The following is an 18,317-nucleotide window of genomic DNA, read 5'->3' as shown; positions in this document are numbered from 1 at the left end:
TAAAGATGAGGGCAGATCAGGCAATTCATCAGAATATAAGGGACAATGGAAAAATGACCAAAAAAATTCAGGAGGAAGAAATTGGAGTTTGGGAAGAAACTGGCTAAAGGTTTAAAACAGACAAGAGTTTCCACAGATATTTAACAAAGCCAAGTAAATTTGACCAACCAGAAAATGGGAATGGAGTGATAACAGGAGATACTAAAGAAATGTTGGATGAAATGAACAAATATAAAGAATAAAAAGCATTCCAGTAATAGCTGCAAACTAAGAGCTGTTGAGAAGAGACAAATCTAGCAAAACTACAATCATGGGTGACATGGTACTGAGAAAATGGATGGAGTTACAGGCTGACAGGTCTCCGCATCCAGATGAACTTCATCCCAGGGTTTGAAAATAAATTGTTGATGAGGTAGATGTATTGGTGTTAACCTTTCAATATTGCCTAGATTCAGGAAAAGTTCTATCAGGCTAGAAGTTGGCAAATATAATGTCTCTAATAAAGAAGCAAAGGAGACAGCAAACAGGAAACTAAAGGCCAATTGGCTTGACATTCAGCATGCAGAAGGTGTTATATTCTCTCAAATGATTGATTTAATCTACACAATTACAGAAATTCAAGATGGTTGGGAAAAGACAGCAGGTTTTGTCAAACAGAAATACTTTTAACCAATTCAAGGAGTTTGAAGATTTACAATATCTGGATTTTTAGAAAGTATTTGAGAAGGTGCCATATTTAAAATATCATGGGAAATAAAAGCTCATGGTGTAGGGGGTAATATATCAGCATCAATAGAAGACCGGTTGGCTGGAAGAAAACAGAGTGTATGCCTAAATGGGTCTGTGTCAGATTGGCAGGATGTAATGAGTAAGATCCACAGGGGGCTGTACTTGGGCCTCAATGTTTTACATTTTACATCACAAACCTTAAGAAGAAAAAATAATGAGGGCATAGTTGTCAAATTCACAGATGACAGCATTCAGGTACAGCATGGATTCAAGAAAACAACTGGGATGTTGTTCTCTCTATAAGTGGAATGGAACATAAAAGTAAGGACGTTAAACTTTATAAGTGTATTGGTGGAACCGTTTTTGCTTCGTTATTTAGGGAAGGATGTAAACGCATTGGAGGCAGCTTAGAAGAGGTTCACTGTTTGAAACCTGACAGAGCAGATTGCTTTATGAGAATAGTTTGGTCAGGCTGGGCTTGTTTCCATCACAGTTCAGAAGAGTGAGGGATGAGTTGAGTGAAGTGCATAAGATCCTAAATGGTCTTGGCAAAGTGAATGTGGAAAATATGCTTCGTCCTTTGGGTCAGTCCAGAATTAGGGGGACACAGTTTTAAAACTAGGGGTCAGCATTCAGAACACAGATGAGGAGAAAGTTTTTCTTCCTCCGAGGGTTGTGTGACTGTGGAGCAGAAAGTGATGAGAAGAGAGAGGTGGATAGATTTTTGTTTGGCAAGAGGATGAGTGTTAGTTGTTGGATGGGCATGTGGAATTATAAACACAAACAGAGCAGCCATGAACTTATGGAATGGTGGAATAGGTTCAAGAAGATAAAAGGTCTGCTTCTGTTTGTATTTTATGTGTTCATGTTATTCATAGCAAAATTGCTGAGAGTAACGTAAAGGCTATACAAAGGATAAAGTCAGTGGTTATCATCGACTGAGAGCTTGGATGATCCAATTATTGTTATTTCATCTTCTTGCTCTCATTCTCATGCAGCCACACACTCGGGAATAGCAGCAACATAGTTCAATACAAGTAATATTGTGGGCGGCACAGTGGCACAGTGGTTAGCACTGCTACCTCACAGCGCCAGAGACCCGGGTTCAATTCCCGCCTCAGGCGACTGACTGTGTGGAGTTTGCACGTTCTCCCCGTGTCTGCGTGGGTTTCCTCCGGGTGCTCCGGTTTCCTCCCACAGTCCAAAGATGTGCAATTCAGGTGAATTGGCCATGCTAAATTGCCCGTAGTGTTAGGTATAGGGGTAAATGTAGGGGTATGGGAGGGTTGCGCTTCGGCGGGGTGGTGTGGACTTGTTGGGCCGAAGGGCCTGTTTCCATACTGTAATGTAATGTAATGTAATCTAATCTAATCTAATCTAATACTTTTCCATCGTCTTCTTCAAATTATATCCCTAGAATCAGGCAAGGCATTGAATTCCAATGCAGAGACCAGGATCTTTGTGATAAAATGGAAATTAATGTTTTTTTTAAAAAAAGCTGAGGATGTACTGATATAACTCTGACATCAACAGCCACTTGTGATCAAAACTGTAAGTCAAGGGAATAGAAGACCTCTGAGAGAGCTGTAATTCTGTACGTTAGAATTTAAATAAAGTCTTTACAGGAACTCCTGTGAGTCAGACAACAGTCTCTTAGTAAGGTAGAAATAAAGATGAGTAGAGACAGACTCACCAAGTCCAGAGGCCTCAAGGGTGCAGTGCAGAGATACAGAGTGGCCAGACCCGTGGAAGGCAAAATCCATAGGGGTAAAATATCATTGACTTTAGCCAATGGAAGTAGCACAAACTGACAAGAACCACAGCTCCAATTATATACATATCTGCTCTTAATCTCAATCTGCTATAAGCACCGACACACTAATTCAACTTGGAGCATTCAGTCAGTCAGTTTAAGAAAATAAATCTGTATGAATTGCAGAACAAGAGTGAAGAGGAGTGTGGCTGTGGATAAGTCAAATCTATGCTGGCCAGAAGATCAGCTCAGACACATCACTGACTGCAGAAGTCAGAGGTTTAGATCTCACAGGGCAGGCATATTAATGATATTACTACTGGAGTCAAGGCATACTCTAGAGTCACTTGAAACTATGGACAATGACTACCTACATCTGATTGTTGGTGGTAGCTATGAGAGAGATTACATTAATCTATGGCATTCTATCATTCTATGTGATGCCATGTCAAAGCTGCAATTCACTATGACACATTTATCAGCACTAGCAGCTGAACTCGCAGGACAGAAATCTTGCGGAATGAAAGCACCGCTGATAAATGTTCACAGTTTTGAGAGGGAATGCTCAGGGGCTGAAATATGCACAAAACTCTCAGGGCCAGCTTCTCCTTGCTAGATAATGGGATTGAAAGTTCAAAAGTGAAATGCGCGGAAATGTCTTTACAGTCCAGAGGCCTGGCCTTGTGCAGATTGGTAGGCCAAAATGAAGAATAGCCCAGCAGCTAGGTTCAGCGTGTTGCTTATCAAAGTAATACCATATCTCTCCTCTTCCCATAGATTCCAGCAGCATCCCACCTCCAACAGTCCACTTTATAGCAGAATATTCCCAGGGATAGCCCAACCACAGTAGAGGTTGTGACAGCAACAGTTACAATTAACTCATCAACCAGCAAACAGAAATTCTGAACCATCTTCATTACAAACAGTTCCAAAAGACACCGAATATTTAGCTTTTACACTTAGGCTTTCTAATGGGTAAACATTTCAAAGGGGCATTTGAACAGACAGTAGGTTGATATAGGTTCAGGTTGGTCTCTGTCAATAGCTCGGTGTTAGTTGTTGGAACCAATGCATGAAGTCAGCAATGCCTGCAAGACAAAGTCACTACCAATTCCTATTTCTATTAAATAATCCAACAGCATATTATACTGCTCTTTACAGTGATTCACACAGTGAGTCCACTTTCACCATCGACACTCTGCGGGTGACCAATTTCTGCAATAGTGCCCAAGTGTGACAGGAAATGAGAATGCACCTTCAGGAACAGTTTTTTTTCCTCATTGATCTATACTGCAGCAAACTCCAAGAGGGACATAGGGAAAAATCATAAAAGTACTTGTAGGGGAGTCAATGAGCGAAAAGAGAAAAAGAGAAGAAAACTGTACAAATATCTTGGTGATCCTGGTCCTCAATCTGGCCTTTCCAATGCTGCATTCCTCTTTTAGGCAATGGATATCAATGGCCACGTCATTCATTGGCATCGTGATGTGGATAACAGATTTAAGAACAAGCTTCTTCCTTGCTGTTATCAGACTTTTGAACAATCTCATATTGAAATTAATCTTTGTCTGCACCTTCTCTAACTGTAATATATCATATTCTATATTCTGTTCAATTACCCTGATGTACTTATGTATAGTATGACATGGCGGGCATCATGGAGACATGGCTGCAACAGGATCAGGACAAGGAGCTAAATATCCAGGATATATGCACTCTCAACAAGAGAGGCAGGTGGGCAGAGTGTTGAGGTTGTCTTTTTCGTAAGAAATTAAATTACATCAATAGCAATAAACGAAACAGAGTAAGATGTTGCAGAATCTGTGTGGGTAGAGATGAGGAAATGCAAAGGTAAGAAGACCACAATGGGAGTTATCTACAGGCCTCCAAACAGTGGTCAGAATTTGGGACATAAGATACACCAAGAGATATAAAAGACGTGTAAGAAAGACAAGGTTACGATGATCATGGGGAATTTCAATATGCAGGTAGACTGGGAAAAGCAGGTTGGTAATGGATCACAAGAAAAAGAATTTGTGAAATGTCTACTAGATGGTTTTTGGAGCAGCTTGTGGTGGAGCCCATGAAGGAGCAGGCAACACGAAATTTAGTGTCGTGCAATGAGGCAGACATGATAAGGGAACTGAAGGTGAAGGAACCCTTAGGTGGCACTGATCATAATATGATTGAATTTACTCTGCAATTTGAGAGGGAGAAGATAGAATCAGAGGAATAAAAGCAACAGGAGCATGAGGGAGGAGCTGGGTAGAATTGACTGGGAGAGGAGCTTAGCAGGAAAGACAATGGAACAGCTATGGCAGGAGCTTCTGGGAATAATTCGAGACTCAGAAAAAATTCACCCCGAGGAAAAAGAAACATACTAAAGGGAGGATGAGGCAACCACGGCTGACCAGGGAAGACAGGGATAGCATAAAAGCAAAAGAGAAAGCATTAACGTGGTGAAGGGCAGTGGGAAGCCAACAAAGACTAACAGAGGACAATGTAGAAAGAAATAAAGAGGGAGAAGACTAAATATGGGGATAAATTACCAGGTAATATTAGGAAAGATTGTAAGAATTTATTTAGATATATAAAGGGCAAAAGAGAGGCAAAAGTGGTCATTGGGCCATTGGAAAATGACGCTGGAGAGAAAGAAATGGTTGAGGAACTGAATAACTTCATGTCAGTCTTCACGGTAGAAGTCACGAGCAATATCCCAAAATGTCAAGACAGTCGGGGGGCAGAGATAAGTATGGTGGCTATCACCAAGGGTGCTAGAAAAACTGAAAAGGTCTGAAGGTGGGTAAATCACCTGGACCAGATGGGCTACACCTAGAGTTCTGAAGAGATAGGTTCTGAGGTTTTAGAGGTCATTTTTCAGGTGTCACTTGAATCTAAGAAGATCCCAGAGGACTGAAAAATCGTAATGAAACTACACCCCCCCCACCTTTAAGGAGGGCGCAAGGCAAAAGATGGGAAATTATTGGTCGATTAGCCGGACCTTAGTCGTTAGTAAGATTTTGGAGTCAGTTATGAAGGATGAGATTTCTGAATACTTGGAAGTGCATAGTAAAACAGGGCAAAGTCAGCAAGAGAAGGTCATGCCTGACAAATCTGTTCAAATTCTTTGAGGTGATAATAAGCAGGTTAGACCAAGGAGGGCTTATGGGTGTTATCTATCTGAACTTTCAGAAGGCCTTTGACAGGGTGCTGCACAGGAGGCTGCTAAGTAAGATAAGGGCCTATGATGTTGGAAACGAGATACTAGAATGGATAGAAGATTGGCTGTCTGGCAGAAGGCAGAGAGAGGGGATAAAAGAGTCCTTCTCAAGATGGAAGAATGTGACGAGAGGTGTTCTACAAGGATCAGTGTTACAGCCACAACTTTTCACTTTATACATTAATGATCTGGATGAAGGAACTGAGGGCATTCTGGCTAAGTTTGCAAATGATACAAAAACAAGTGGAGGAGCAGGTAGTATTGTGGAGTTGGGGAGGCTGCAGAAAGATTTAGACAGGTTTGAAGAGTGAGCAGAGAAGTGACAGATGAAATACAGCATGGGAAAGAGTAAGGTTGTGCACTTTGGTAGGAAGAATAGAGGCATGGACTATTTTCTAAACGGGGAGAAAATTCAGAAATCAGAAATGCAAAGAGACCTGGGAGTACTAGTCCAGGATTCTGTTAAGGTAACCTTGCAGGTTGAGTCAGTAGTCAGGGTGGCAAATGCAATGTTATCATTCATTTTGAGAGGACTAGAGTATAAAAGCAGGGATGTACTTCTGAGGCATTATAAGGCTCTGGTCAGACCACATTTAGAATACTGTGCACAATTTTAGGCCCCATACCCCAGTAAGGACATACTGGCCCTGGAGTCAGTCCAGAGGAGGTTCATGAGAATGATCCCAGGAATGAAAGGGTTAACATAAGATGAACATTTGAGGACTCTGCAACTATAGTCAATAGAATTTAAAAGGATGGGGGGGATCAGCCTGGATAGAATGGACATTGGGAAGATGATGCCATTAACAGGAGAGACAAGGACTTGAGGGCATAGCCTTAGAGTAAAAGGAGGACCTTTTAGAACAGAGAGAAGGAGGAACTTCTTTAGCCAGAGAGTGGTGAATCTGTGGAATTCATTGCCTCAGAAGGCTGTGGAGGCCAGGTCACTGAGAATATTTAAAACAGTTAGATAAGTTCTTGATTGTCAAAGGGATCAAAGATTACGACGAAAAAGCCAGAGAATGGAACTGAAAACCTTTTCAGCCATGATTGAAAGGCTGAGCTGACTCAATGGGCTGAATGGCCTAATTTCTGCTCCTCCATCTTACAGTCTTATGATTGGCCTGTATAGCATGCAAAACAATACTTTTCACTATGCCTCAGTAAATATGACAATAATAAATCAAATCAAAGTAGAGGCAAGACTATCTTGTGAAGTTCAACATTCTATTCTGTTGTGTGTCACCTTCTCTTGAAAACGAGAATGGAAACGGTTTGCCTACGCCTAACTGAACGGTTTGCCTACGCCTAACTGAACGGTTTGCCTACACCTAACTGAACGGTTTGCCTACACCCAACTGAATGGTTTTGAAGATAGCAGCTGAGTAGAGTACCCAAAAGGAGGTTGCAGCAAGAGTGGCCAAGGAAGGAAAGTAGTTGAGAGGTTAGTGGTAGATATTGACAGTGACCCAAACAGCTACTTAAGAAATGAAGTGTCCATTATGTTTAGAGAAAAAGTGTGGATAGTGACAGAGAAAAATATGGCTAAGTTAGAACTATGCAGAAAGGAATAATAGTTTGAAAAGCAGGCTCAACTTGGCAGCTTTAGTTATGGTCATTAATATTTTTTTCTGCGCTTGAAAAGGTCCTGGGAACAATGATGGTGGCAGTGAGTTGCTCTGCCATCCCTATGCATTGCTGTTGACTTATTTGTCTCATTCATTGTGTATCCTTTTTCATGTGTATCTCTCTGGCTGCATTAGAGAATCAAGGGTGGCATGCTGCTGGTTGTTCCACTTCCCACAAATGACCATTTAAAAAGCTCCTCCCTCCTAAATGACAGCAGGATGCCTCCAAGCACCAGCTCCCCTGATAAATCTCCTACCTTCCAATTGTTGAGTTTTCTCTCGGGAGTATAGTTAATGTTAATAGTTCTCTGACCAAGTTAATGGGTTCCAACACTTAAGATTTCTTAGGCTCCTGCCAAATGCACTCGGCTCAGGTTACGCATCAAATTATTCCAGGACAGGCATGTTCTTGTAAACACTGCACTTTCCTGAACAGTTTTAGATGCAGGTTCTCCATAGGTCTAGTCATTCACATAATTGTTTCTGCATAAAATAAAACAATGAACTACAGATGCTGTCAACCTGAAACAAAAACAGAAATATTTAGAGAAACTCAGCATCTGTGGGAAGAAAGCAGAGTAAATGTTTTGAGAAAGGTGGCTCTTCATCAGAACTTCTAAGTTGCTGTGTCAGTCTCTTTGTATGGTCTAGTCACAAAAAAAATTATCATGACATCCCTTTCTCAAAATCACGATCTCTGGAAACAGTGATTATTTTTCCTCGAAACTTGTACCTTGGCAGTTAGTCACATCAATTCATCAGAGCAAACTTCAATATACTTAACTGGCTTTTCACATATTTATGTATCTCTCAGAACACATATGCACTTACTGGATTCAGGACATACTAACTAACTTTGTAGTACCAGAACATTTCAGAATATAGATTTTTAGTTTCCTCTGGGTTTTCTCAGAGAGGTTTTGCCCAGTGTCTCTTGATTGTGAACAAGTGACGTCAACCCCAAACATTTGATTTATAGAGAATCTTACTGAGCGTCTATGTTATTACAGAGTGATAGCTAGACATCCTCTAAACACAATATTTCCAGTTCAATATCCTATAGTGGAACCAAATTGGACGTACATCCTTCCTAACAGAGTGAGTGATGTCGGAACAGTGTGGGACTAATTTCCCATGGAAAAAAATTCAGTGGAATATTGTAGTTCACACCAAGAAAAAGAAAAGCAATTATATCTTCCACAAAATATTTTTTGTCTGTACTACAGCCAATTTCACTCCATCTGGTATTTCATAGTCAAGTTAATCTTTAGCAAGAATCAAATATATGATGATTTTATTTCATAACATATGTCCTGTCTTAAAATTCACATTACTTAAGGAGTCCAGCTCATGAGTGATATGACAAGCAGAGAATACAAGGAACAAGTGACAAGCTGGATTTCAAATTAATCCTTTTAGATTAAAGGAAATTAAGCATGCTTTTAAATGCTTTTAGAGCAACAACCCAGTTTGTGTGAGTTCCAAGACTTTCATTTCTTTAGAAAAATAACATTAGCATCTAGGCCTCTTCCTTTTATTGTCCAGTGTTTACTGCTTAGATCATTCATAGCATACACTCCCCACAGTTTCATGTTCAAAACTGTGGGGCACTTATGCATTTCACAGCAGCCTAGATTGCATGGACTGATAAGGTTCCCATCTGATTCAACCAATTTATTGGCTGCCCAACAGAAGGCTCCAAGTCATGAGACAAAGAATAATACAGAGGAACAAGACAATAAAAGATGATCTGAATAGTACATCCACCACCTTGCTTTTACTTTCATTATTGTTCTGTTTCTGCAGGATGAATGGAATTACATTCCCCTTAATAAATGAATTTGGTCTCAGCTCAAACAAGTGCCAACTACTCAACTAACACAGGTTTTCCCATTACATCCATAGGCGAAACTCCTAAAATCCTGGAAAAAAAGCAGAGACAACAGGCCAGTGTTTTTAATTATGCCATGAGTATTATTTATAGTGCCAAGATCTAGAAAAATAAATTTGAGAACTTAATGAACTTATTGCATCAGAATATGTTGCTGTTGAATAGTTTTCAAATGCAAGTGCCAAACTGGCTATGATGCAGAATCATGCTGGGTAGGTGCTTGCCTGAATTAGGCAGGAATCTCATTGCTCCCAGCAAATTGGGATACTATAATGCACATATGTATTTTACTGTTGACGGGCAAATGGGCAGAGCAAGTGCCACATGATGCTGCACTTCACGGAAGATGAGAGTAAATGATATAAACCTGAAAAGGGCAGCATTAAGTATAATTATATTTTTAAATGAAACAATACATTGTACTGGCACATACACAAAACAAAAGGTTGAGGCAGAAGTAGGGTCACTCAGGTTAAAATCACAGGCAGCAATAGCAGAATGGCAGAACAGATCGAGTGGACTTGATAACAGAAAATCAAACACAAATGATAGAACTACATTTGAGATTTAAAAAAGGGAAAAACTGGACATACTATTCAAATTCAAAGAGGATAATACTCCTGTTTCAGCTAAGGTCCTAGGGAGTGTTGCTGAACAAAGAGACCTTGGAGTGCAGGTTCATAGCTCCTTGAAAGTGGAGTCACAGGTAAATAGGATAGTGAAGGCAGTGTTTGGTATGCTTTACTTTATTGGTAAGAGTATTGAGTACAGGAGTTGTGGAGGTCATGTTGTGGCTGTACAGAACATTGGTTAGGTCACTTTTGGAATATTGCATGCAATTCTAGTCTCTTCCTATCGGAAGGATGTTGTGAAACTTGAAAGGGTTCAGAAAAGATTTACAAGGATGTTGCCAGGGTTGCAGGATTTGAGCTAAAGGGAGATTTGAGCTAAAGGCTGGTTCTGTTTTCCCTAGAGCATTGGAGGCTGAGGGATGACCTTATAAAGGTTTATAAAATCATGAGGGACATGGATAGGATAAATAGACAGTCCTTTCCCTGGGGTGGGGGAGTCCAGAACTAGAGGGCATAGGTTAAGGGTGAGAGGGGAAAAATATAAAGGAGGCCTAAGGGGCAACTTTTTCACACAGAGGGTGGTACGTGTATGGAATGAGCTGCCAGAGGAAGTGGTGGAGGCTAGTACAATTGCAACATCTAAGAGGCATCTGGATGGGTATATGAATAGGAAGGGTTTGGAGGGATCTGGGCCCCGTGCTGGCAGGTGGGACTAGATTCGATTGGGATATCTGGTCGGCATGGACGAGTTGGACCGAAGGGTCTGTTTTCGTGCTGTACATCTCCATGACTCTATGATTGCACTATTCATTTTTAAAAAAAGTTTGGTGAAGAGATATTAAAGGCACTTCATAAAAAAATACATTCAATATTCAACAGAAAATGCTGTTGTGTCAGAGAACTGTGGGATGACTAATATAATATCTACATTTAAGAGAAATAGAATATGCCCAGGGAACTGGAGACCAGTCAGCTTAGCATCGTACTGAGAAATGTAATGGAATCCATACTGGTGGTGAGAAGAGAAAACGTCTTGCAATACAATTATGATAATGAGTCAGCTGCATGGATTTTGAAGAGGAAAGATCGGCTTGATCAACCTCACTGAGTTCTTTGAAGACGTCTTAGAGAGCACGAACTAAAATAATGCAGTAGATATAATTTAGCTAGATTTCTAAAATACAAATATTGACTAGATTGCTACATAATAGCCTAATGAATAAGGTTGAAGATGGAAATTGTGGGGAAACTTAGCAGAACGGATTGCCAGGTCGATGTAAGATAGAATGTAGAGAGTAGCAGTAAAATTATATATTCAGAATGATAGAAGATGGATACTGATGTACCACAAAGAACAATGCTGGGACCATTGCTGTTCACAATTTAAATTTAATGATTTAGGCACTAAAAACAAAAATGCAATTTTCAAAATTGCAGGTGACACCATCTTAGATTTGATAGCCAATACTGAGAAGGATTACAATTAAGTTTTTAAAAAGCACATCAATAAACTTGCAGTATAGACATATAATTGCATAGGAATTTCATACATGGATAAATGTAATATTACATTTTGCCAAAGAGAAAAAGATCACACACTACTACGAAAGCTATTAAGGAAAGTATTTTCTTGCAAAAATAAATATGTACTTATTCATATGCTTACACTACTCATTCACCTAATCCTTAAGGAAGACTTTAGTCTGTGGTCAGTTACCGAAGTATCTGAATTCTACATTAAATAATAGTATAGTCGCTTTGTAAAGTTTAATGTACAATGACATGGTCTTACGAGCAAAGCTTTAAGATTTTTTATTTCTTGTCCATAATTCATTTGCCTGTAAATTTACAGAATTCCTAGATGAACATTATGCACATGCCAAACTGAGTGTTCTGAAGTTTAGGGGTACTTATTATTACAATACTAAGCAACACTATTTAAATAATATTTTTAATCTCTAACTTTTAGAAAAACTTTGATTAAAATAATTTATCTTTCCTTCAACAGTTTTTGTTTACTCTAATTGGTGGATTTTGTCCCAAAAAATACGAACCTAGAAGTTGGCTTCTGGCAGCCTGTGTGTACAAACTAGGTGCATGGTACTTGGGAAGCAGCTGGACCCAAGCCCCAAACAAGCAACCCAGTGGCAAACAGGATGTCAAATTCAACTTCTGCTCAGTTTACCATCAGCAAATTCAAGGACAAGCGCTGGAAGATGGCAGGAAGCATTTTGGGGAGAAGAAAACAAAAACGAGAGTGTGCCAGTAATTATAAGGAGTCCAGAAAAGGAGAGCAGCAGTCAGGGGAGATCTTCAGCTTGATAGTCAAATCAGGAGGAACACTTCTGCTTCACCCATCTGCACTGTCAAAAACATATTGTGAATAACAGACCTTTTTGATGGTGGCCTCTTGTGGTCCCATTAAGAACTGCATGTTGGTCGACAATCTGAGTTCTGAGGAAGGGTCACTGGACCTGAAATGTTAACTCTGATTCTCTCCACAGATGTTGCCAGACCCGCTGAACTTTTCCAGCAATTTCTGTTTTTGTTTCTGATTTCCAGCATTTGAAGTCTTTTCGTTTTTTTGTTAAATGATCTGTTCATGTTTCCCTGAATATTGTCTGCCAGACGTTACCTGAACAAAAAGGTATTTTGCCTGTTTCAGATGCAGGCCATGGATGTCTCTTATCAAATTAATCTTTATATTTTATTAAACTGATGAATGGCATCCTCCCAGTATGTAATGAGCACCCGTGCCTTGCCCTATGCACCATAATAGATCCCAAGGTATTCACCTTGCATGTGAAGAACTGACATAGCATTATTGACTGAGTCTTTACCTATTGGTGGTGTACAAACCTAATCTCTAAGACATCAGGATCCATTGCCCACTAACAGGTAAAGCAACTGGTCTCTGTCTGCAAATTAACTTCAACACAGGCCTGCCCATGTAAAGGTCAGTACAGCTTCAACATTAATGTGACAGGTCAAACTTTGAGATGACTTTCTTGCATCAGAAACTGCCTTCTGCTCAGCAATTTCCCCAGCAAGATGAAAACAGACAATGTAACTCACCAGCAAAAAAAAGGACTTCAGAAATTCTATTCATTAGCAATCTCGACTACAGCCAGCATTTGTGACTGAGGTGATTGAGTGAATTCAAATTAATTCTAAAAGCATGCTTAAGAAAAAGCACTAACCGTATTTGTTTCATGCAAGAAGGCTAATCGCAGGATTCAAGGTTTCATTAAATTAAGTCCAACCCTGGTGATTTATATTTTGTCATGAATTGGTAGGGGACGAAGGTAACTGCACAGTGATTATAAGATTATCCTCCTGACAATGGGAGTCATATCCAAACAGAGAGAAAGGAACTCTTTTCTGACAGCTGATACACAATAAATCATCAACCTGTTCAGATATGCTGTACACACCTGAAGAGCAGGTGGGATTTGAACCCAGACCTTCAAGGCTCAGAGGTAAGAGCACTACCATGACATCACAAGAGCCCTCAACTTCAAAAATCACAAAACCACAACAAAGGTTTGGCTACAATTCAGGATTAAGTCCCAGCTTCTCAGTGTCACTAGACAGCTAATATTGAAATTGTTAAGCATAACATTAGCACTCCACTGAAATCATGATTAAAAGGCATAGATACAGCAGTCTTTTCATCTGGCCAGTCTGATTTATTATTGTCACATGTACCTAGAGACAGTGAAAAATTTTGTTTTATGTGCAATATAGGTAGATCATACCATACAAGGTGCACAAGGGTAATAGAACAGTGAGGAATACAACGTTACGGCTGCAAAGAAGGCACACGAAGAGCAGGGTCAACATCAAGCTTGAAAGGTCCATTCAGCACTCGAACAACACTAGGGAAGAAGCTGTTCTTGAATCTGTTAGTTTGTGTGTTTAAACTTTTGTATGAGATTTAAATCCCGAGCAGGCACTTGCAATTAAAGCCCAACCTCTTTCTATTCATGAAGTGCTCCTAATCAAGCTGTTTCAACTGGTCAGGACACTGTAATGCAGTGGTAGTGTCCGTACCTCTTGATTACACTAGTACAGTTTTCTGTCTTGCAATTGTGCAGTTAGGCGTTGGGGTGGCACAGTGGTTAGCACTGCTGCCTCATAGCACCAGGGACCCAGATTCAATTCTAGCCTCCGGCAACTGTCTGTGTGGAGATTGCACATTCTCCCTGTGTCAGTGTGTGTTGCCTTCAGATGCTCTGCTCTCCTCCCACAGTCCAAAGGTGTGCAGATTAGGTGGATTGGCCATGCTAAATTACCCGGGCTTTCTGGATAAGGTTAGACTTTAAATCAACCAGCTTAGGCATATTATGATAACACACTTCTGAAGCAAGTTGGATTTGAACCCACACTTTACGGCCAAGAGGTACGGACACTACCACTGCATTACAAGCACCCTGTAAAAGCCAGGATTGGACCAAGGGCCCACAGGCTTTTCAGTCTAATGTTTCCCCAACTGAGCTATTTCAGCCAACCACCTGACTTCTTTCTATAAAATGAGGTTAAGTTTGATCCTAGATCTCAATGCAGCTCCCAGGCACTTCTAGTCAATACTGATGAATTTGTTTGCAATTGAGTACCAATTTAAATCAGTAACACTGTAATGTTATTAACCACTTATCAACATCCAAGTGATTGGACCAGCTAACACAAAGGAAATGATTACACTAGTACAGTTTTCTGTCTTGCAATTGTGCAGTTAGGCGTTGGGGTGGCACAGTGGTTAGCACTGCTGCCTCATAGCACCAGGGACCCAGATTCAATTCTAGCCTCCGGCAACTGTCTGTGTGGAGATTGCACATTCTCCCTGTGTCAGTGTGTGTTGCCTTCAGATGCTCTGCTCTCCTCCCACAGTCCAAAGGTGTGCAGATTAGGTGGATTGGCCATGCTAAATTACCCATAGTATCCAGGGATGTGTAGGTTAGCTGGATTAGCCTTGGGAAATGCAGTACTATAAGGTAGGGGGAGGGGTCCCAGTGGCTTGCTTTTCAGAGGGTCAGTATGGACTTGTTGGGCCAAATGGCCTGTTTCCACACGTTAGGTATTCTATGATTTAGACTACTTAGCAAACTACACTGCAGATCCACAGGTGTGTACTGCACAAGATGAAGCCATTCAGGTCAATGAGTCTGTGCTAACATTTTTGTGGTGAAAACCAGAATTTAATCTACTTCTCTGGCCTTTGACAGTAATGCAACAGCTGTAACCATCCTCTTCTAAAGGGTAGGTCTGCCCTCCACATGTTTTTTGGGCCCTCAGCCAGCTGTCTAAATGCCAGTAAGAAATTGGAAAATAAGTGTTCTGAGACAGCACATCCTTTCCAACTCACTACAATATTGGGCTAACTGGTTAGCTGGTCTCTGAATCTGGGGTTGGGCTTCAAGGGGAGGAAACATAGAAGACAGGAACAGGAGGAGGCCATTCAGCCCTTCAAACCTGCTTCACCATTCATCACGATCATTCACCATTCATCCCTAACAGCAAGTCATGCCCAATGCCCACATTGTCTTCTGCACACAATTCTGCTTTCAGATTACTACTGTTCTCAGCAACTTGCTGCATCTTCCAAACTCACAATCCATTTTCCTATTTTGGAAGTTCTCCCATTACCAATCCCCATCCTTCTGATGGCCTTGCTCTTTAATACCTTTGCAATCTCATTTAGCATTCCCCATATTTACCTTCAAGAGCACAGCATGCAGCTGTCTTATCTCCATTCCAAAAATAATGTTTCTTAAATCCCTACCCTTCGTACTGTTGTACCTATCTTCAAAAACTCCCCTAAAATCCATCTCTTTGAATTTGCCTTTGGTTGCCATCCCTAACCCTTCACTTTTGTCTTCTTGATATCTGCTTATTTCAATGGCTGTGCAGTGCTCTGAGACCTTTTATTGCATTGAAGTTGCTACCTAACCACAGTTTTCATTCATCCAGAATTGATCCCGATTCACTGAAATTAAGGCTAGGTATAAATCTCCAGCATTCTTATTAAAATTTTCAATGGAAAGTGGAGTCCTACCCAGTGCGATTCATTCAAAGCTGGATGGCTTAAAGGGAAAATAATTTTATTCTTTTTCAGAGGAACTCCAATCTTAACAGGTTTAATCAACCAAGTTGCGCTACATGTCTGCTATTTCCAACCATTGTAATGTCTCAAGTTGGATACAGGTTGCAGACACATAAGTACCATGTTAAATTTTCCATATTTGTTTCTTTGTAATCAATATTAGTTGGATTATTAACTCCTCAGGACTAATTAAGAATGATTCTTGGAGATTTGTGTCCCTTTTCTTATCAGGATTACAGGTCATTCTGCAGGATCAGCTGATGGATTTTGAGCCAACCATGCCAAGTACCTGATGGGAACTGGTCGGATAAGGCTTTCTCAATGTATCCGAGATTGTGGACCGTTGTAGAGTAAAGAATAATACAGTTCAATTATCAAACTGAGAATAAGTGTCCAAAAACATAAAATTAGAATGGTATTTCTCAGAAGGATATTTTAAAATTACTTGCTACATAACAATACAAGGAATATGATTGATGCATCCAACAATTGTGTTTAAATGTTAATTTTTTGGGGTTTTAGGGTCACTTACACAATTCTACCCCACACCATTTAATGCTGCAGAATATGTTTATCACAAATACGATAACTATATAGTTCACCTAACCCAAGAGATGGAAAACGTCATGCTGACAATGATCTCCAATTCATTACTGGTTTCATAATACTGGAGTACATGTTGACTTGTCACGTAGAGCCAAATCCATGTCATATGCAACATTAAAAAATATTAATAGTAATGACTGTGGTTTGCCTGTGATATCAATGGACATCCATTCATTTTCTTTATCTTCACTGTGCATGTGTGACAGGTGCATACCCTGCAGCTTTCTGGAATTATTTGAACAGAAGAGCTTTTAGATCTGCACTATTATTTCAAGTACTCGTTTCTACAAGTCTGTTTGAAAGTTTATCTGCCCTGAAATTAATGGGACTGGAATTCATAAAATTAAATATGTCATTCATTTTTGAATAAACACCTCCCCCAGTTTTAAAATAACCTCTTTTTTTTCCTGAAGTTTAGGGTGAACAGGCCAGAAATCTTATTGCCCTACAATAGTCAAAAACCAATATTAGATTTACTTAAAAATATTCTCTGGTTAACCATTCAAGATCAGGTTAATTAAAATCTCCAGTGTTCAATCCGAGATGAAAAAAAACAGTGTGATACATTTTCCATTTTGACTAACCAAAAACCAGTTGCTTTGTGTCAAGATAGTTTTCAATCCAGTCTGATTAAGTAAGGAATCAATGGGACATGAGAAAGGGATGGCAATTGACAGATGGTTTCATTAATCAAGTTAGCATTAGTGAAGTTTCACTTTAACACTTTGCATTCCAACCTCCCTTAACTAGAATCTGTATTGCTGCTTCAAATGCCACAGCAGTCTTTAAAGGGTTAAAAGTTAATTTTGGAATTAACTGAAATGCTGCAAATATGATCTAGTTGTACGTTTATACTTTAAGCTTACAAAAAAAAACAATAAAGATTTATAGTAACAACAGGCTATCACAAATATAAAAATTGATTAAGTTGTGAAGTAACAGACTTACTGGAGTCATCGGATTCATAGCCTTCAGCCTCGGTGTCCTCTTCATGTTTGGTAGGTGCAGCAGATGCAGCTCCATATGCCCCAAATAATTTGTCCACATCGTCCTCCTCTGTAGCCTCTGACTGGGTGATAGAGGGCTGGCTGACAGTGGAATGCACAGAGTTGCGGTTCACAGCTGCTGGAAGACCACGAGGAAAACGGGGGAAGTAATCAGAGATTTGTTTAATAGGTTTAATAGGTCCTGGGCAGACATCAATAGCCATATGCTCTTGAATACTTATGGCCATTTTTTCTCCTTTTCGGACTGTCATGCATGCAACCCTTTTTGACACAGTAGGCAGCAAAATGAAGAAATAGAAGCCACCCTGAATCTTGAATTGGGCAAGGATCACCGAGAGTAAGGAGCCTATCTCACACACAGCAGAACTCAGTCTCCCAGCATTAGGCTGGGATGCTTATGTGCTTTGAGTTGTAGAAAACCTGTGCATGCTGCCTGACTGCCACAGACACTCCTTATCTTTCTAATACTGCTGTTCAGCCTATGAATGTGTGTGTGTCTCTCTCTCTCTCTGAGAGATTGATTGGGAGAGGTGGAGACTATGATGTCAGTGGTTAGCAACCAAGCAGTAAACAGGAAGCATTGGAATGAAGACAAAATCAGGTGTGAGGGTGAAGAGAGAAAAAGATAAGTCTGTCTGGAGGAGGAATTGGACTTCAGTAAATCACCAAAATACTGAAAGTCATCACCTAAATAAAATATAATTCCATTTACTGTCACCTTGGACTGTGTTGAATGACCTGACTACAGATTATCGGTTCAATTAGACTGAAGCACTTCAAACAGTGCTGTAAATCAGGATTAAACTCA

General features: G+C 40.1%; 1 protein-coding gene across 3 annotated transcripts in view; it reads right to left on the bottom strand.

Moving 5' to 3' along the window:
* Positions 1–18,031, bottom strand: part of LOC122564061 (double C2-like domain-containing protein beta) — a 284,761-nt gene extending 266,730 nt beyond the window's left edge. For 2 of the 3 annotated variants that reach the window (XM_043718544.2, XM_087977394.1), the window contains exon 1: positions 17,451–18,031. In XM_043718544.2, coding sequence (XP_043574479.1) covers positions 17,451–17,760 — 310 coding nt within the window. In that variant the 5' untranslated portion in view covers positions 17,761–18,031. The remainder of the gene's footprint in view (positions 1–17,450) is intronic. The other variant, XM_043718545.2, reaches the window with a different exon arrangement.
* Between the last annotated feature and the right edge of the window lie 286 nt (positions 18,032–18,317).

This window comes from Chiloscyllium plagiosum, unplaced genomic scaffold (genome assembly GCF_037043375.1).
Source record: "Chiloscyllium plagiosum isolate Xiang-an unplaced genomic scaffold, Cpla_swu_hap1 HiC_scaffold_31, whole genome shotgun sequence".
In the NCBI taxonomy this organism is placed as follows: Eukaryota; Metazoa; Chordata; class Chondrichthyes; order Orectolobiformes; family Hemiscylliidae; genus Chiloscyllium; species Chiloscyllium plagiosum.
Note: the sequence above shows the minus strand (reverse complement) of the source record. Positions and strands in the feature narration are given on the sequence as shown.